Genomic DNA, 21,427 nt, shown 5'->3' with positions numbered 1-21,427 from the left:
TGTCACCCCACCTTTTTTTGGTCTTCCTCTTGGTCTCTTTGTTAGATAAACTAATTGTTGGCTGCATGATCATTGGGTGTATGCTAATATTAAGCATTAGGCAATGTTGTATATTTTAATTGTTTTTAATTTGCATGTTTATAGGGATGAAGGAGTTCTGATTTGTACTAACTATATCTGCATCATTTCCAAGAGATATGTATCTAAACTTCCCTAAGAGAACTCAAAGACCTTTGCAACTGCTCTAAATAGCTTGTTCCGTTGCTTAACTTACACTTAGGAAGACTTTTTAAAAAAATCTAAGCTGTGGATCAAACTCTCTTGATGCTTGCATTTTCACCTAGGATGAACTTAGTACAGTCTTGAAAAAGCTTGAACAAGTTTTAAATCTATTTCATAAGCAGTGAGCCCAAGAGTGTAGATAAGTATGTGAAGATGGCCTCCATGCCCCTAAAAAGGAACAAAGCTCATGACCAAGTGGACAGTTAAAATAATTGTCAGCCAAAATCACGGGCATTAGAAGGAAGAGATGTGGAAATACAAGCAGCAGGTGATAAATCTGCTTGGTTTGTTGCTGTTTTAGGGTGACAGGGGTTTGGTCCCCAGTCAGGCTTTTCTACCTTGCCATGCTCAGGGCTGAGAGGAAACAACCTCTGCTGAGGTGTCACCCTCAGACCAGGCTCCTGTGCAGCCCTCACAGCAATTCCTTCTGCCGTCTCCAACCTGCTTCCCCTGGGAGGGCAGATGACCCAGACGGCCGCTGGCCTCCACTGAGAGCTGCTGCACCGGAGGGAAAAACAGCAACGCAAAGGTGCCGTTGAGCACTGAGTGGGCGGCTGAAAGAAAGGGGAAACTGTAAGGACTCCCAAACAGGCATGGATTAAAAAAAAAAAAAAGATGGGGTATTAGGGCAGGAACTAGGTGAGGTCACAAATGAAAAAAAAAAAGGGCTGCTAGGAGAAACCACACTGTGTATGAATAAATGTCAGAGACAAACAACGAGAGTGGCCCAGCACCATTGCCCGTCTTTCTGGGCAGTGAAGGGAGATGCTGGCACAGACCTGCGGATGACCAAGTGCAGCCTCCCTCCGTCCCAGGCTGCGCTCGGGGTGTTATTGAGCGCCGTGCTGTCTGCTGTCCTGCCTATTAGACTATTGCCAAAGGTGAAAACATACTCCCATAAAATCTCCCTAATAAATCTGCCTTAATTAAGTCAGCTTGCAATTTAGTTGTGGAGACTATACTTTCTCCGCCCAGCTACTGTGGTTTTCCCAGGTGTGCGAGCTGGGGATTTTGACCAAGGATGGATGATACTACCAAGTTTGTGTGACTGTAGCTGGTCCCATATCCAGACCAAGAAAAATACTCACAAAAGTAGAAGCATGTGTTAAGCATTTCATGGGGCTCAGAGAAGCTGCAACAGTAAGAGTGTTAAAAGTGAGGGCAGCACGCAGCAGCCTGTACGTCCCCCACACGTGCCGCCTGCGGTGGGGTCTCTGCCGCTCAGAGAGGACATAAGGAGTTGGAAAGGCAACTAGCAGGAGCCAGTGGCTGGAAGAGCTGCCCTGGGAGCCTAAAAAGGGGACATAATGTCCCCCATTACAGGCACCATGCTCGCCACCAGGGTCCTGCTTCTACCACCCTGTGCCTTCTAGGTCCAAATATAAAACCCTGTGGTATAAAAAGGCCTTCTGCCAATAATTTTGTTTTAAGGCTCACAGAGCAGTTGATCACCAATGATCTCAGCAGGCACCGAGTCGACAGATAAATACTGAGTCAGCCATATAACAGGGAGCAGCTTCATCTTGGAACATATCATGAGATTAAATTGGAGAAGCCAAACATCACTGTCAACAGAGAGGATTAGGAAAAGGCTGCATTTGGCTCTCCACCGCCAGCAGCACAGCGCTCTCCCAGGAGGAACGTGAGTCAGAGGAGTTGCTGCCAATGGGCAGCTGGGCTGTGCCTGGGGAACTGCAGTGTGCTTGCTGGGGAACGGCCAAAACAGGCCCTTGAGATGTCAGCCATGATCAAGCAGGGTCCAGATGGCCAGGGGCTGGCGTTTGGATCCATCCATTGAGCGAAAAACAATCAGTAGTCACCACAAACTCAGTTTGCCTGTAGAGGCCGGAGTGGCAGGTTGGTACAACATCTGAGTAGCAATTAATCCACATGCACAGCTTTGAAATTAAAGGTGATCCTCTGAGCAGCGAGAAACATCAATAATAAAGAAGAGGGTCATCAGAAGAGGCTAATGTGGAAACAGAGGTGGATGGTAAATAGTAAATGGACAATTCAAAGGAAAGTTTAAAATAAGGGAAAAAGAAGAAATATAATGAAGTGTAATGTATAACCATATGGCTACATCAGCTTGGAAATCATGCAGAGGATCATATATTAAAAAAGAGCTGGAAAATGCAAGCTCCCGCTTCCCTCAGAGAAACTTCTTGAGGAAATGTACCCAAGAAGGAGGAGTTACGAGAAGCAACCAGAGTAATGCAGTTCCAGTGCCACCATTGAAAATAAGCTCACTGAGTTACCAAAAGTAAGTCCACAGCTGTGGACTTAATGCTAAACAAAACAGTCTTCCCATGCTAGCTGAGCTTCATTCAGTTCTGGTCTTTGTGCATTCCTACTATAAACAAGGTGATCATGTTTTGTTCTAGAAGTCTCTCAACACTGCCTTAATTAGGCAGCTTCCAAATTATCTCTGTTGTTTATGCCATATTACTCATAAATCATGACCATGGTCATATTCAAGCCCTTCTTGTAGGTTCTAACATTCAGTGGTGATCACCTCTGCCTTTTAATTATGATAACATAGGTTTCTGAGCCTTTGATATGACCACCCGAAGAAGGTCCTACAACTACACACATCTTGGCAGAAGAGCCACATGCTGCTGATAAGATGAATATTTGTCTCGCGGCAAGTTCTCAAGCTTTCCTCACACTGAAGCAATGCCATCAGATGGGTGGCAGCTGGCAGTAACCTGCATTAGGGAAAATTAGAAAAGCTGCATCAGGGATCATGGAACAGAGAGCTTGGACCAGCGCAGTGCTAGGGCAGAGGGACCTCACTTAGCTTTTGCAGGTAAATTATCTTGGAAGGAAAAAATTGATTTTACAGGTGAATAGTCCAAGCTTGTTAGCCTGGAAGACAGGTGAATGAGGATGAACTATTAACATCCGTTTCTAGCTATGCAACAGGCTGTGGCTGGGCTTCCTATGAGCTGGACTGGGCAGACTGGCCTATTTAAACATTACAACCAAAACTCCTTTGCTAGAGAAACAGAGCAGCAAGCCAGGGAGAATGTCGACACAGACCCATCGGGCCTAAGAAATGGAGCAAAACCCAGGATTGTGGGCAAGGCTACCCGCATTGCCTATTTACTGACCTGCACCAGCACAGCCAGGAGCTCGGCATCAAAGGAAGGTCCATTCAAGAAACTCATCTGCAGATTACAGGAGAGGTGGCAGCTGGAAATGACACTTTCTTTTGCTCTGCACACACGTGTGGACAGAATTGCTAACAGGGTGGACATGGCAATACTTACCTGAGGATACAGTCAGTGACCACTGTCTGGACAGTTGTCACAGCAAGTTTTATGGCAGTAAGTGTGATGAGTTGGTAGGGCAGCGCTGTCCCGAGGTAGCACTCTAGAGGAGTCTGGACTGTAATTTTTATAAGAAGAGACTTGAGAAGAAAAGCTATATGCAGACACAGTAAGCACTGTTTATACAGTGTACCAGGGCAATACTAACAAACATGTACCTTGCTTTTACTGATGATTAAATAAGATTGCATTAATCCCTATCTAATGGTTTTCCTTATAATAAACTGTTCAGATACTAAGATCAGATTAAAACATAAGCTCAGGTTATTATTTAACGAAATATGTTTTTATTTGTAGTAATATAAATAATACCTGCATCTTGTTGGAAAATTTATATTTTTCTTTGCTCTCATATCCTTATTTTTAATAGCTTTTGCTTTGTAAGTGACAGGCTAGAAAAGTATGATGTTGTCTCTTTCAGCAACTGAAGCTATATTCAGACTTTAAAAATTGATCAGACTTCTGTACTCACCCTGTATGTACTGATACAGATTTTGATGGGGGGAGATGATGTTTGTAATTAACTTTTCTTCCTAAAAAAGGAAAACTAAAAGCAAATGCAGGAAACGTTTCTAGTTTACAGAATTACACTATGCGACTTCATGCTACTCCATAAACTTCTGTATGATACGGATCGGGCACAGGCACTGCCCATTCGGTTAAATTGCCTGGTTATGCAATTCCCTATTTCCACTACCCCATATGTTTGAAATGGCACAATTACATCTTTCCATTACTGCATGGGTTTGAAATGACACTGCTGAGTAATATCAGAAAATCTGGTTTTGTGGTCATAAGGTGCTCTGGAATGTGGAAAGCTCTGCATTTCTTGGTCTGCTGCCTTTGTATTATAGCAGTAATTCCAATAATTTGTTTTTAACTGCACAGAAATACTTTCTATATTACTACTAAGAACTCAGTAGACAGATTGCACCCCATTAAGTTTTTAAGTAGAGCTTAAAAAGAAAATACAAGCTCCACAGCAACACAGCTGGGTGTAAAGCTGACCTACACTTTGCTATACAAGTGCTGCTGCTGCTGTGTGCAGGGCAATGCACACATTAAAAACTCATCTGTGCTACATGGAAATTGCCAAGGTTTTCAATGAGGCAGAGGCTGTAGTGAAGCACAAGGCAATGGTAAATCATTTCCACTGGTAATGCCAGTTTTAATTTATGTGTAAAGGACTATTGGGCAAGACAAGGAAAAAAAAAAACACCCAAAAAATTATTTCTCTTTCAGAAGAACCAGGTGCAGGAAGGCAGTTCCCAGGAACTCCTGGCTAAATGACAACCTCATTTCTTCAGTAATATCAGAGTAACAGCAAGGATCTTCCAGCCTCATCACCTTCTCCCTGGGCTGCAGAAAAAAGTATTGTATTCCTTAGGTGTATTATCTCTTTAAAGCAGACCAAGAACAAGCAACCGTGGCTTCCTATGGGAAGTATGTACTGTTACGATATTGGAAAAATTAGTACAAGACCTGATGTTAAAGTTTAAACACATCACGAATGCAAAGGAAGGTTTTCACAATATTTTAAATTACAGATGCTTTTTAATGTTTTCTGTTGGAAAACATCTCCTTTTGCTGTGCCGACACAGAGATGTTGGACCCTTATGGAGGCTTTGGGCGGTACATTAATACTATAACAGTAGTCATCATCTAGGCTTAAGCTAAACAGAACAAACATCCAATTTGGGCCAAATTTACAGCTCTATTTTATAGAATCTTTACAAAGAACCAGTAAGTTCAACTTCTGCACAAAGCTTTCCTATATTCACATGCAAGTACGGGCTCTTGTCCCTTCCATGTTAGACTACATTTTACTCATAGAAAAGGAAAACAAGTTTCTGGATGATTCTGCATCTTCTACATCTCCACCTCATGTGAATACAGGTCTGAAATCCAAGTAGCTGGAAGAAGTCTACAAAGCTACGCATTAAAATCTCCATTTCACACTGGGGTTCAGGAAGAAATCTCACACACGCTAAGTGCCATTTTATTCCAAGTGTCCCTTCATTTCAGTGTTTGGTGGACGGCACCCTTGCTGAAGGAACAAAATTGTCAGGCAAAGAAGGGAAAATGCTGAGGGATGTGCAACCCAACGGAGCATTTCTTTGAATATACATTAAGAAAATAAGTAATGCTGATCTCCAGCAAACTAGAAAACAAAGCAGTCTGATGTATTTCAAAAAAGTCCACTGAATTTTGTGGAAACAGTTTTGTGGAAACCCTTACCAACAGCTCTCCTTGAAATTCACTCTGCTCCCGTAAGAGTGGTGCAGGCTTTTCCTCACAGCCAGGAGGACACTGGACCAATTTTTGATGAGCTGTATTCAAAAAACTGCCAGTCCAGCTGCATTTGTTCGTGGCTTCACTTGTGCCTGGCTTGCAGTCAGAGCCAGCTGAAACCATCCTCGGAGCGTTTCACAACATATCAGCATGTGCAAACTGGAGCTTCAAAGCAGATTCGGGTGGGGTCAAACATTCAAGGTTGCCCTGTTTTGCCTCAAAGAAGCTCCAAGTTAGGGCACTCTAGCATCTTTTTTCCCCAATTCTTATGAAACTATTGATATGACAGCATTTGCTATTTCAATCTCTAGTTTCTTTTCTGACCTCCTGTTTATAAAAGAAGCGAGAGGTCTGCGTAGCCACGGCTCTGCGCCTTATGGCATCACACGCAGCAGTGGAGGATGTGGGTACTGACTCTTCCCAATGGACAGCTTTGTACGGACATCACGGTGAGGAATCAAGCTTTGCTACTGGTCTGCTCCCAACATGTAAGTAATATTTAAGCCTTTATGAATATTAAAATATGCAGCTAAATCTTGCCATTTGAATATTGCTCTTGCATAATTAAGTGCACACTTTTAAATGAATACACCAGATTTAAGCTTCTGTCTCTCTGCTACTCTTTATTATAAAAAGCAGTATTTATCAGTATTCACATATGAATATTAGCTTGTATTCGATGGTCAAGTGACTTTTCCAAATTAAAGTTGTGCAATAAAAGGAAAAACTCAGAGGGGAGAAGAAAGTTTTACCTGAAAAATGAACAATAAGAAATACCAGTCAATGGGTAACTCTCTCTAAGCGGCATGCTCTCAAGCTGCATCTCTACTTAACTCCGAGTAACACGCTGAAGGGAGGAATTCCTTTCTCTTTTGCAAATCACAGAAAAGAATGGAAATAAATCCTTGGCCATTGGCTTGATACAAAGCCTTACCAAATCAAACGTGAGTTTTCCCCTGGGGTCAGTTTTTGTCTTTCCACTCACTTTGACTGATTTGCAATAGCGTGCACACATGCACACGCACACACACATGAAAAATATGGAAGGTGCAGGGCGAGCGGAGGGCTACCCTGCCAGCACGACTGGAACTTGGGGGAACAGGAGCAGATCATCGGGCAGCTAGAGCAAATGTATTAATTTACACTTGTTTACTCTAACTAGATCCAAATGAATTTGTGAAACATTCCCTTTGGGCCTGGTAGGCTGTTGAAAGCAAAAGACCATTTGTTTTTCCTACTGACGCTTACAGTAATTGCTAGGTTCACATCTGCCAGGCTCCTCTTCTGATGGAGGGCTCCTGTCCTCCGTATCTCCATCTCTGCAAGAGTACCACAGTTACATGCTCTCAAAGACCTTTTTAAGACCTCAAACTCCATGCTATGGCAATGCAATCCTGACATGTAACCATACAGGCACTGGCAGCGTATCTCATCTTTCTTTTGAAAAACTGAGTCTGACAATGACATCATTTTGTCTCAAAATTATTTTTCCTGTTTTTATAACAAGCACCACAAGCTCTATCCTGCTTCCCTAATGAAGCACAGTTGATTTTTGCCTAAAAGATGGTAGAGATAGGATAACGCAATTTCTTAATACCATTCCAATTAGATAATACGGTGACCAGAAAATACTCACATTTTAACTCTCAAACTATTATCATGACCTAACAGAAGAGTAACTACAGAATAGGGAAAGTAAATTCACACAGCTGCTTTGCAAGCTGCAAACTACTTCAATTACACTCAGAGATTTAGGAACCAGAGATACTGGACTTTCCTCAGTGAAGCAGGTGAGTATTTCCCTGCATCTGTCCTTTCTTCCTTATCTTACGTGATAGGTGGTTTGATTGTCAATAGCATTAAATCAAAGGCTTTGGTATGAACACATTGGACTCTGCTTCCAATAAGCAGTAGTAACTAATAGTAAAGTACACATAATAAGGAAAGCAATAAATATCAAATTGGTAAAACAGAGAAAAGCACAGTGCAACAAAGATAGGGATTTAGAAAATTCTATAGGTGTAACTTGATTAAAAATAATCAAGGATTTTATTATTTTTAATCAAAAACAGGATTTTAAAATATGCAATCGTGTAAAAAAGAAACCACAAGATAAATTCTTCCAAAATATCTCATAGGTTACCATAAAATAGTTGCTTGAACATTCAAGCAACTATCGCTTCTTCTGCTGACAATCAAACAAAATAAATATTTGACCATATCTGTGGTAGTTCTGCAACTTTATAGGACTGCTGGTGTTAATTCCGAAAAAGTCTTCATAAAATACCAGGTGCGATGTATCCGAAGAAGTCTACTGCATTTGAGGAAAAAAAGTAATGGGATAAAAGGAGTAAGACAAATTTGAAGAAAATAATTAAACCAATTAATTCAACAGAATTGGGATTTGTATCTTACAAGCAGTTCAGTCTGACAAGTTGCTCCCCAGAAGGGATTCTTCACTGTCCAATTAGCAAACGTATTAGCAGTTCTGTCCAAATTGTCAGCTAAATACCCTGGAAAACGTTAGTGATGGCTTGATACAAAGCCTTGTTATGAGAAGCTGAGAACCAAGAGGGAGAAGTAAAGGAAAAAAGTGAAAAGGGAGAGAGGATGGGAGAGAGAGATAGGGAACCCTCCCCTCCTGGCAAACCCTGCTCCTGCCAGCAGCCCCGAGCAGTGGAGGTGCTGGCCAAGGTGAATGCAGCATTTATCCATCACCAGGAGGAGTGGCCCCTGGGGACCAACAACATGGGATTTTTGGTGGCTCAGACTTTTCTGTAAGGGATCCTTTATATGTGAAAAGTTGTGCCAATTTAATGGTATTATGTTAATCTTTCCAGGAAAATGCATGGAAAAACTTGAATGCAGATTTATTTACATCCATTCACACCATCCTAAATTTCATTTACAATTTATGATAACAAGTCCTCAACATATGTGACAATTTGAAGTCATCTATACACATTCTTCGGAGTTAATTTACTTAAACCAGAGAAACATTTCTGATACAAAATAGGCCAAAATCAAAGCAAACTTGGAATGAGGCTAATGCAGGCTGGGAGGGAGCTCAGGACGCCTCTGCTCCGACCTCCTGCTCACGGCAGGCTCAGCTCTGAGGTCAGACCAGGCTGCTCAGGGCTTCATCCAGCCAGGAGTTGAAAACCTCCGAGGATGGAGACTGCACCACCTCTGTGGACAACCTGTGCTCTGCCTGACTACCCTCATGGGGGAAAAAGTGTCTCCTTACATCCAGGCTGAAACTCTTGTGTTTCAACTTCTGTCCATTGTCTCTATCTTCTCACCCAGCCCCACTTCAGAGAGCCTGGCTCTGTCTCCTCAATGACCTCCCCACAGGCACTGGGGGCTGCTGGTAGGTCCCCCTGAAGCCATCTCTGCGCCAGGCTGGACAAGCCCAGCTCCCCCAGCCTCTCCTCACAGGACCAGTGCTCCAGCCTCACCATCTCAGGGGCCTCCCCAACCATTTGCCCAATGTCTTTCTTGTACCAGGGAGCCCCAAGCTGGGTGCAGGATTCAGACACAGTCTAACGGCTGATGAGTAAAGGGGATTAATTGTGAACAAGGTACAGGTCTCTGGGATGAGGACAGCCCATCTCATTCCTTTACCTACCTTTTCCTAATGCTTTCCAGTTGTTTTGCGTTTATCAACTAATAATTTTGTGTGCTTCAAATCCTAAGCAAATGTCAGCTAAAATAAATTTTTTGTCAAGCATCTCCCCCCAACTTGTAGCTGTGAACCTGGGTGGGAACTGGTGCTCCAAGGAGAGCTTTGCTGTATGCCAGACCCTGCGGAGGAGCTGCTTACCGCACAGAAGTGCTCTGGCACTCTCTCAAGTGCTTTTCCCCCCACAGACAACCATTCCCTCATGGCAGGGCCCTGCAGCTGCAGCAGGTGATCGCCAACACATAGACTGTAGGAGAATGCACATTATTTCTTGTCCATTTACTGCCGCTGACTTCCACAAATTATTTTACCAGGGCATTGGTTTCTGAAGACATATTATATAGTGCTACCACTACAGTATCACACTGGAGCACAGAAGTTAATACCTTCCTCATTAAAATATTTTATTCATAAGCAAATAATAAAGACAGAGGCAAATATTTGATGATATGATCGAGTTTTAAAATATCTCAGAATAAACAGAAGCAATGCGAGCTAATTAGTTATAACAATGTCATATGCTCATACAAAAACAGGTCTAATCTTAAAAGTAATTGGAACCTTCTATGGCCTTGTCTGAAATAGAAAAACATACATTAAATGAGGAAATCAGCCCCAGAATTAATTTACTATTGCTTAATAAGACAACAGGAGTGAGGATCGACCTCCCCAATTTCAGATGTCTAAATGCAGGTTGAGCCAGTCGCTGTGGCAATAAAAAGCAATAGAAGAAACCTGACAATTTTAAGTCTATATTGGGATAAAATAAATTGAGCTTACAAATTTCCCTTTCTCTCCACTGATTATAAAGGAGCACAGGGCAACCTCAACATTATGCCTCCCACCATGTTTCACATCCAGAGATGTGTTCTTGGCCCACCACTTATGTCAAGCGATACAATTTATCTTAGGTCTCTTACTGTGACCTAAGCAGAAATAAGTGGTATTGGTATGTTCACGCAGACATTTCTGCTGTTCAGCTCAAAATGGCAACTAATTAAGTTTCATTAACTTGTTTGTGTGCTGCACCCTCTGTAAAAAAAAAGATTTGAAATGGCCCTGAGCTGAGCATTAGCAAAATGACAGCTTAACACTTCTGCATCAGTGCTGTGACTGAAGTTACAGGACCAGTTAGCACAAACTCAGAAAAGCTTAACTCAAGCAGCGTGGGTGCAATGCACTGTTTCAAGTTATTCTCACTATCTGCACAACAATACTGCCCCAAGGTTCCAGCTAAGATCAAAGTCCAACTATATTACAGGGTACATACATTCATAATAACACTTTGTCTGCTGTGGACCAAAACACGCCACTGCAGCAACTGAGGATATTACTACTTCCAGGTGTACACTGCATCCTTGTACGTGGAAGAGACGGGTCTCCTGTAGGAAGGGCAGCAGTAAAGCATAAATGCTCCATCTAAGCCACTGCATCTTTCCCTCTGTGGGGGAGCAAAAATAGCAGATACCTGGGGTCCCTTCAGCTACAGCTGTTAAATTCAGTACAGCCGAGTCCTGAAGAAGCACTCGTTGCATACTCTATAATGTACAAAATAGACATGGCAACAGAGAGGTGAACTGGCTTCCCAAGATCACTCAGATGGTCATGGAGTAGCCTGGGAGAAAGTCCAGAACGATCCACTACACTCTACTGTCTCCCAAACTAGCTATTAAATAAAAATTTATTATTTCTCATAGACGAATCTTAAAATGGGGCACATATTTATGCAGCACTGCCAATGGCCAGCATCAAACATCTGACTTAAGCTGGGGGCAAAGCAATGGGGTATCAAGTGCGTGGTCTTAAAGACTGAGTAGGTCTCTGGTAAGTCTTACAGAACCAGGGGTAGGGGATGAGGGGGGAATTCTGCTCCATTTACTCACACTTAGATCATCATACAGGTACAGAAGTGCCAAAGGGAGGGAAAGGAGGAGTAATTCTTTCCCCTACATTGTGGAACAGTTACAGAGCTAAGCTGAAGCGACCCTTACTGCTCTTGAGGTCTCAGCTCACCAGCCAGTGAATCTATTCTTTGCTCAACAAAACCTTCTCCTATCTACAGTCAGTGCTTTACAAATTAACCTCGCTATCACAGTGATTGACAGGTGAGGGCTTATTTTCTCCAGTGACAAACAGCTGATGTTTGCCTATTTCAGATCCCTGCATAAGCAAATATTGTTCAAGCGCTGAATTCCTAAGCAAGCTGAAAAATGCATTATTTAAAACATGATTGTGTTCCAGCATTGCACAATATTAATATTGCTAAAGCTGCTTAATGCTTACACATCTAATGCATATATATAATAATCTGATAAATTTTAACTGAACTTTTTAATAACTGTTTCCAGTCATTCATGAATTATGTCACGACAAATTTGGACCAAATGTTTCATTGGTGTCTACATTTGCGCATATCATTGGTTGCACATTCAGTCTCCTCTTCTGCATGACCAAAAATTTCCACTTTTTATGAAGATCTGCTCTTCATTTGGTCTCCCCTCCTGCACCTCAGTCAGATTTCATTTGTTTTTTCAGTTTGGCAAGACCAGCGAGACATTCATCTCTCCATTTTCTCCTGGCATCCAGGACTTTTGGAACAACTGGAATTTTTTCAGACATTTCCTGGAACAGAAAATTTAAGATGATTAAGTCTCATGTTCTGAGTAAAAAGTTTCTCACCAGCATTGTTTTCCTGCTTTCCCTCCATCAGACCAAGTAACCATCCATACAAACTGTAATTTAGTCTATCACAAGCAATACACCACTAATTCTTCACATGGGTGACTGGAAATGAGCTAACCTGTACAAGAAAAGTGCTCCCACTTGGAGAAGGTTGGCCTGAATGTGGCAATGAAGGTGCCTACAGAAACATCAAAGCATCAGCCTCTTCTCTCGATTTGCCCCACACAGCCACTGTCTAGTCTCTTTGACAATAACCTTTTATTAAATAGGAAGGAGGCAACCTGGCCATTTATGTGGCTAAAAATGTGCTCTAAACCAAATTCCTGTGTGTGTGTGTTTAAAGCTGTGAGCTCTCTTCTGGCTCCTAATAAATGTAATGAGGGATACCATGTTTATTAAAAATATTCTGTCTTAGGAGTGCCAGTCATAATCGAAATGACAGGGGAAGACACGTAACAAACACAGAACTATGATTTTTGTTGTTTATTGGAATATGGGGGAGACAAAGTACAGGACTATTTGAGGACACAAAGGTAGAAGTCTGAACAAGTTAGCACGCAAGAATGATATTTAAAACAAAATAGGGGGAAAAAAGTATTTCTGAGTGCATAATCAAAATTGTCTTAGAAGTGCCAGTTAAATGTATCACTGAAAGGAGAACAAGAGGTAGTAAGCTCTGGCCAACTAGTATATTGTAACAGATTTTCTTTCAAAAAACCCCAGCTGTTTTGAGAGTGTAGGCAGAGATCACAAGGTCATCTTTGCCAAAATAGCACCTGAGGTCTTAAGTTTAAAAGGCAAGTGTTGAGAAACTGGGTAAAACCTGGACCTGCTACCAATGATTGGCAAGTTGCAGTCACCCCTGGAAAAGTCAGGGGGAGGGACAGAGGAGTAAGATAAGAAACGTTTAATGTTTTACTCATGATTCTTGTAAACCCGTCTTTGGCATTGAAGACCAAAGATAATAAAGAGACACAGAAACAGACATTGAAGTGGAATCCAGCTTTCAATAAAGAAACCCAAACTGTTTCATACTAATCAAAAGCTTCTAATTGTGAATAACTCCACAATTATTATTGATTGTTATTATAAGCAGTCTATGTTGTTTAAGCATAAAAGAATCTTTCTCATTTTAATATAGCTGATGTTGAAATTGCATAAATAGGAACAAACAAAAAGGAACAAAAATGCGGTCTTCCAGACAGAGAGCTTCCATACATGGAATTAATCTGACAGCTAATCAAGAACGATTCAACATATACACATGTTCTTTAGTGAAGCATTAAAAAGAGGCAACTATGAAAAGGCAGAGTTAGGAAACAATGATACTTCAGTTAATTCCTATGATCATACAAAATAGCCTATATAGTGAGTATAAACAAACTGTGGGCTTAGAAATGTTAATAGACAAACTGGGCCCCAATCCAGCATAGCAGTTAAACACATCTGACCTTTAAACATGCAAGTAAGCTTACTGGATTGCTCATATGCTTAACTTAAACGTGTATTTGCACATGTTACAGACTGGAGCTCTAGTTTATAAAGTATACAAAACCAAGAAAAAGCACACCCAGAAGAAAAAAGCTGCAGGGTTTATGCAGGAAGATGGAGTAGGAGGAAGACACGCGGAGAGAAGTCATGTAGGAAAGGAAGCTTGGAGCTGTGCATATTATGGTAGAGGACACAGGACAAAAGTGTTAAGAAATAGTGTGGAGGATTTAATGTCAATAACCCATAGTTGTTAGCAGTTGATGCCTCTGCCTAGTAATAATGTTACTCAGCTGTTAGATCACCTTCCCTTAATGTATGTCAAAGTGCTTTGAAAAGGGACTTACATGCATTCTGTACTGATCTTTTCATTCAAAGTACACATTCACACAAGAAATAAAGACTACAGATACCTCTAACAGTAAACTGAAATGTCATTGCATTTATCAACTCCATATTTACCTGACTGATTTTCTGCTCAATTTCACCTGAAAATTCTGGAACTGGTCCAAAGGTCTTCAGAACAAGCCTAATACCATCACGGTATCTTTCACAATAATTTGAAATACCTAAAAATAAGAGTGAAACATTGCATTTCAACAGAAATTCCTGCTTAAGTTCAGTAAGGCTGCCTGTGCTTAAGCACTGTCTTAAATCAGAGTCCAAAAAAAAGGTGTGCTCTTAAGACACCTAATTGTCATCATGAAGGAAAAATGGATTCTATCCACCACATTTCCATTAAGGTTCATGGAAAAATCATTTAGGACATGCCTTCATTGCAAAACCAATTAATGTTACATACCAACAGGCAATGCTATGTGAGGGGTGTAGTACACAACCATGGATATACTCATGCTTTGCTACTTGAGACCAGAAAGCTTCCCCAACCAGTGTCCACGAGGAGAGTGCTCTCACCTCTCCTCTCCTCTCCTCTCCTCTCCTCTCCTCTCCTCTCCTCTCCTCTCCTCTCCTCTCCTCTCCTCTCCTCTCCTCTCCTCTCCTCTCCTCTCCTCTCCTCTCCTCTCCTCCTGTCTGGTATGTGTCATATCAGTTGAAGCATTCCTGTTGTTACTTTTATTTATTGTCCTGGAGTGTATCAAGAGCAACATGGCTCAGGGTGAAAGGGTCAAACGCATGGAGACCCAGGTGGCCTCCAGTGAACGAGGAACAGATGGATCTTGCAGATCAATACCTTGTATTGCACCTGGGGTTAACAACAAGGATTTGGCTTTTATGACCACAGGACCCTCTTTGACAGCTGAGCACTGCTAGGGGGAGATGTGATCCACCTGACAAAGTGGAGAAGAAGCATCATTGCCAAAAACCTAGCCAATCTGGTGAGAAAAGCTTTGTATTAGGAACACTGGAAAAGTGAGATTACAACCTGTAGTCATGTGAGGAAGGGGTGTATGGGGGTGGAAAGAAAAGAGTGCAGGGCAACAGGTACAAGAGAAACCTCAAGAAAGTATAAAAAAAGGCAGAAGGGGTCCACCTCTAGCATATGTGTACAAATGCATGCAGCCTGGGAAACAAGCAGGGGAAAGAAGAGCTCCATGTGTGGTCACACAACTACAACATTGTTGGAGCAACTGAGGTGTGGTGGGATGGCTCAACAACTGGAGTGCTGCAGTGGACAGATACACACTTCAGGAAAGACAAGCAGGAAAGAAAAGGAGGGGGTGTGCTATCTCTGTAAAGGAGCAGCTCAGATGTGTGGAGCTGTTCTATGGGATGGGTGACTGGCTGGGTGAAAGCCTGTGGGTCAGCATCAGTGGAGATGCCAGTAAAGGACAGCATCCTCCAAGGGCAAGAACAGTCCAGCCTGATATTCAGGAAGACAAGTAAATGTATCAAGAGATTGGCTTGGATGAGCTCCAGTGCAAAAAGGCAGCATACAGGAGGAGGAAGCAGGGTCAGGCTGTAAAGGAGAAATTTAAAAAACACTGCCTAGGCATGTAGGGATGGTGTCAGGAAAGCCAAAGCTCAGGTCCAGTTGAGACCTGCAAGGATGTCAAGGGCAAAAAGAAGGACTTCTCCTGTTACATTAGTAATAGAAGGCTGAACAGGGAAAGCGTGGGCCTGTTGCTGAATGGGTGGGTGATTTAGTGCCGGGAGAAACCAGTAAAGAGGAGTTACTCGTTGCTTTATTTGCTTTAGTCTTCATTGACAAGGTCTCCTATGCCTCTGTGCTTAGAGGCAGGGTTCAACGAGGAGAAGAGTTATCAGCAGGAGATGATGATGCAGTCAGTGACTATCTGCAAGAACTCAGCCCCACCTGAGACCATGGGAAGAGACAGACTGTATCCAAGGATATGAGAGCAATGGCCCATGCCCTTGCAAGGCTGCTTTCTATTGTATTTTAAAAACCATGCCAGTCAATGCATCAATGTCATAATTTGAGATCCCCAGATGACTGAAGGCAAATACTGCACCCATCTTCAGAAAAGGCCAAAAGAACAACCCAGGGCACTACAGGCTGATCAATCTCACTTCTGTCCCTGAGAAAATCAAGGAGCAAGTCCTCTTGAAACAAATTCCTGGGTACAAGAATAAGAAGAAAGTGACTGTGACAGTCAGCATGTAGTCACCAATGGGTACACCATGGTGTAAATCATGTCTGATTGACCTTGTTGCCTTCTGTGATAAAATCATTGGATTTGTGGAAAATAGGAAAGTAGTGGGTATCATACCTCAACTTTAGAAGGGCATTTGACACTGTCTCCCATGATATTCTTCTATCAAAATTAGGACATTAAGGTCTGCATGCTTGGACAACTAGATGGACAACAAATGGGTTGGATACTCAGGGTCAGAGGTAGTGGTTAATGGGTTGTACTCTACCTGGAGGCCAGTAAAAGTGGCATATTGCAGGAATCTATCCTGAGACCTGTACTGCTTAACAGCACTTGCTCATAAAGTTTGTGAATGATGCCAAACTGGGCGGGCAGGGGACGGGGACGGAGGTGGACCAGCTGATACACTGGAGGGCAGGGCTGTCCTTAGACAGGCTGGAGGAATGAGCCAATACACAACCTTAAAAAAATTAACAGGGACAAATGCAAGGTCCTGCACCTCAGAAGGAAGAGCTCCTTGCAACAACACAGGCTTGTGAACCCCAAGAACTCCTGGTCCTGGTAGGCAGCAAGCTGAACATGAGCCAACAGCATGCCCTGGCAACAAAGAGGGCCAACAGCATCCTGGGCTGTGTTAACAGCACAGCCAGTAGATTGAAGGAAGTGATTACCCCCCTTTATGTGGCACTCATTAGACTGCATCCAGAATACTGCATTCAGCTTGGGATCCCCCAATACAAGAAAGACATTGACAAACTGAAGCAACTTCAGCAGAGACCACCACCTCTCCTCACTTGCCCAGTGAGGAGAGGCTGGGGGAGCTGGGCTTGTTCAGCCTGGAGCAGAGATGACGTTGGGGGGACCTGACAGCAGCTCCCCACTGCCTATGGGGAGGTCATTGAGCAGACAGAACTGGGCTCTTTACAGTTGTTGCATGGCAGGAGGGCATATGACAATAGGCACAATTTGAAACGAGAGGTTCAGAGCACTCTGAAACGAGAGGTTCAGAGCACGAGAGGTTCAAGCACTGGTACAGGTTGCCCACAGAGGTTGTGCAGTCTCTATCTCTGGGGGTTTTCAAGACTGGATGAAACCCTGAGCAGCTTGGTCTGACCTCAGAGTTGACCCTGCTGTGAACATCTTAAAAAACATGTGGTCAGAGCACCTGAGTACCAGCTAACTGGTAATAATGAGTAAAATGGCAGTCAAGTGCCATTCCCTAATTCAACCTTGGCTGAATTAGGGAAAGGTCCAGCCTCCATCAGCTCCAGTAGGAATCTCAAAAAAATTACTGTTGAGGCACTAGAGAGGAACTGGAATGATAAATGCACCAAAAAGAGAAATCGCTCATTTAGCCAGACATATCCATCTAGTAGACTTTTTAGTGCTATTAACTACCACATCATCAAGAAAGGATAAGGCAGCCTTTCCCACTGTACATCAATCAGGAAGTCATGAGCTGCACCACAACAGTAAATGAGCAATGCCTGTCCAGCAGTAAGCAAGCCAACACAAGTAAGAATGTGATTATCCTGATGAACACCTTAGATCTGAGAAGGGAAGTTCTGGATATCCACTAAAAGCTTGTGACAATCTCCCTTTTCTGAGAACCACAGCGACTGAAGAATTTGCATCCTTAACTCTCTTTTTATGAGCTAATTATCAAAGCAAAGAGGAGAAAGGTGCAGAAGACAAAGGCAAGCAGTTACACTCACCAACTCTTTCACGAAGACTCAGGAGATCATACAGACCGAGAAGCATGAACCTGAACTGCTCATGGTCTTCACAAAATGCAGGAAATGTAAGTGGAGTGGCCTGACTACCACAAAAAAGAATGCAACTCAGGTCAAGAGTCATTAAGCAGCCTCTTTCCTCAACAGCTTGTAGACAGTTCCCTGGAATGCAATACTGTGTGATATCAATACTGTAGAAGTCACACCTGTCTAACTCTAAATGGTTGAGGTTGAAAGGTGGATGAAGGAACGGAAACCTCTGACTACTGGCAACTATGAATCATAAACTACAACACTTATACTGCTCAACATGCCTGAAATCGCTGAAGTACAGGTTTTCTAAAAGGCCTCCGAGGTCAGTAAGAGTATGGAGAACACTCTTGTTTCTAGATCAAAGACGGAAGAACTTTCAAAGGACAGATGCTCAAGGAAGTATTAAATTTCCTTTAAGAAATTAGCACTCTGAAGTCATGATGACCATCAGATAAACAACTGAAAGGACAGAATGGAAGAACATGTCCATTGCATGAGAGCACCATGGAGAGATTTGAGAGTATGCGACTCTCTTAAAAAATGGACTAGCAACATTCTCCAGTATCAGAAGGAAGGAGGCTCTGAGAAAAACAGCAGCCTTGTTAAGTAGCTTGAACCTGTATTTGGTGCCAAGAGTGTGCCGATCAGCATTTAGTCAGCCTGTTTCCTTGTGTTATCTCCCTATGGAGTATATGTGTTCCTAGAACACACTCTGGCATGTTCTGGCCTTCTCCAACACAAAAAGGGAGGTCAGCTGGTCATACAGGTATATTGGTGCTCTACTTATATGGAAATTTAGTATTTTGCTCAGTTTTCTTGATTGACACACAGCCAGAAACCTTCAAATTGCCTAGTGGGCTCCAAAACATCCCTGGCAGGAAGTGAGATTCAGAAAGAGAAGCATTACTGTGGGATGTCGAACAGGCTGTGATACAATTCTACCTCTTCACTGAGGGAATAAGCAGAGACCACCCTCCTCCATAAACACTCTGGAAAGGACCACTGGTCATCAGGGTTTACTGACCACACCCTGTCATTAGCATAAGTGCTGGCCTGTTACATCTTAACAGCTGGGCTCACAGACTTTGGCACCTGAAGCCAACCCAGATCAACCTACAGGGGACATGCCTTCCACATGAGCAATCTTGGGAACTTGAGACAATTCTGGATGAGACTCATGCACCAACCACAAGATATTTACATTTCACTTTGCTCACATGAGCTTTTTCTTCTAACAGTGAGGAATCTGAGCAAAAAGTTTGCCCCCACATCATGTAACATCACAGAAAGTTCCCAGAGGTAGAAGTAGAAATGACTGAGGCTGAAGAGTGCAGAACTATGTGGACTTGGGTATACCTTGCTCACTCACAGCTGCTGACAGCAGCTGTTGCCAGCTGGACAATCACAAAATCAAAAATGGCAATTCAGTCAAATACGGGAATTCAGTCAAATATGGCAATTCAAGCAAATCCACACAAGCAATTGGAGATAGAAGGAATGGTAAACACAGCAGTGTCAGTTACCAGTTATTCTGGTGCATATCGAGCTGACACAGGTCTATGACACCTAGACCAATGCTGAATAGTTTGGGTTCAGTACTTTTCCAAAGGCCAAGGGGAACCTCTCAACCACCTGGTAAGCTTGTGCAATAACACCATAGTTCTGAGTAGTTTTGATTCTGGTACAGTCAGGAGAAGGTAGAAGCGAAGACTGTGTGCCAGAAATCTTCTTCACAAGCCTCAATCTAAAGAGATAACATTAGTATCTTGGGAAAGCTGAATGCTTGGACATGGCTGATTCATTTACCTGGTGAATGCGAATTCCTGAGCTGGAGATGGTCTTCAAAGCTCGCTCAGACAGCTAGTCCTGGAAATGGAGCTCCTACTGGCAGCTCACCTACAGCTTGAATGAATCAGAACAATTTCTGGGTGGGTGTAGCTCACTGATGCAACAGAGGCATGCCAAATGCAGGTTGGGTAATATAATTCACTCACTGCATGCAACGTATGAATGAAAAGAAGCCTTATGCAAAGTCAGCAAAATAGGAAAAGGTAAAAAAATGTTATGCATCTAGAGAAGAACAGCAGCGTTAGCATAGTTGATCTCACTACTGTGGCTGAAATGGCAACATGCAGGCATGTATGCTGCATGCCAAGCAGGGGGTGGACACTGCAAAATTTTCAAGTCTCAAGTGAAGGAAATACACCAAAAGTTAGAATATACACATGGTCCCAGTCAAATATTAAAAAAATAATAATTTCAAAATAGCTAACTCCAGATAGCACTCCCAGTGTGAAATATCAGTGGAGACTAGTGCAATCTTTAACTTGGTTTAAGTAATCAAGATCAACCCTATGCTGCCAGCTTCAAGAAGGCACTTGAGCAGTGGGGAATATTGCTGGAAAATCCACTTTGCTTTTCAACTGTAAACTCAAAACTGGCAAATATTTGACTCCAGGCCTTTAGACTTAGGAGTCCTTTGGTTCAAAGGTCAGGGCTATTACAAACACGGATGAGAAGAGCACTTGACTGGAGCATAGGAACAAGAAGATCGAAAACAAAAATGACAGAATCCCTTTAACTTTAATCCTTGTTGATACTGCCCAGGGAGCAGCTTAAGCTGGAAGAATTAGCATCTGTAAACAGTGTGAGACAGACAGGGCAGCACCTGGGAGCTGGAGAAACAGGAAGAAGATGGCTGTTAAAAACAATGAACATCTCTCCTTGCATCCAGTTGCTGTGCCCACACTGTGCCCCACTACCTTCAACTGAGAAAAAGAATGACGCAAGATGCATCTAGGACAGAGAAAGAGGGAAATCAACTCACAGCACAGGTATGACAATAGTTTCCTTTTGTCTATATGGTTGGCTCCCTGTCTAAATCTCCATCTTCCCTGCACACTCACCTCATCAAGGCTGGGGAGAAGGGGCTGTGGGAGAAGGCAGATGTTGCAGCAGGCACCTGAGAACCATGAACACAGAACAGAAATACCTCCAGGGAAGGTAGGAGTTCCCTGAATCTTCCTTCCACCACGTGTTTACAACTATGGTGGAGAGTTGAAGAAGAAGAATGAGTAACAAAATGTTCTAAGGGACTACTGGATACAGGATTATAGAAATGAAAAGGGGAATACTCTATCTTCCTTGAAGGCCCAAACTCACCCAGCATTTCTGACTTGTACAGTGTAGTTACAGGAACATATTATCACAAGCTAGATGAGGGCATTCAGCTGCCCATATGTATCTAGGAAATGCAAGGCTCTTTATACCACCAACAAAGGAAGAATAAGCTGCTGCTTATTTAGCTTCAGTGAGAGTCCAGGCAGTTTC

General features: G+C 42.7%; 1 protein-coding gene across 1 annotated transcript in view; it reads right to left on the bottom strand.

Moving 5' to 3' along the window:
- Nucleotides 1–9,990: 9,990 nt before the first annotated feature.
- The window catches only part of CRYL1 (crystallin lambda 1), a 58,705-nt gene continuing 47,268 nt past the window's right edge, over nt 9,991–21,427 (bottom strand). Inside the window, exons 7-8 of the mRNA XM_072850526.1 lie at nt 14,221–14,327; nt 9,991–12,210 (exon numbers count right to left, since the gene is read on the bottom strand). Of these exons, the coding sequence (XP_072706627.1) occupies nt 12,097–12,210; nt 14,221–14,327 (221 nt within the window). The 3' untranslated portion in view covers nt 9,991–12,096. The remainder of the gene's footprint in view (nt 12,211–14,220; nt 14,328–21,427) is intronic.

The sequence above is a fragment of the Ciconia boyciana genome, chromosome 1 (genome assembly GCF_034638445.1).
Source record: "Ciconia boyciana chromosome 1, ASM3463844v1, whole genome shotgun sequence".
Lineage (NCBI taxonomy): Eukaryota > Metazoa > Chordata > Aves > Ciconiiformes > Ciconiidae > Ciconia > Ciconia boyciana.
The sequence above is the reverse complement of the archived record's forward strand: the minus strand, read 5'-3'. Positions and strand labels throughout refer to the sequence as shown.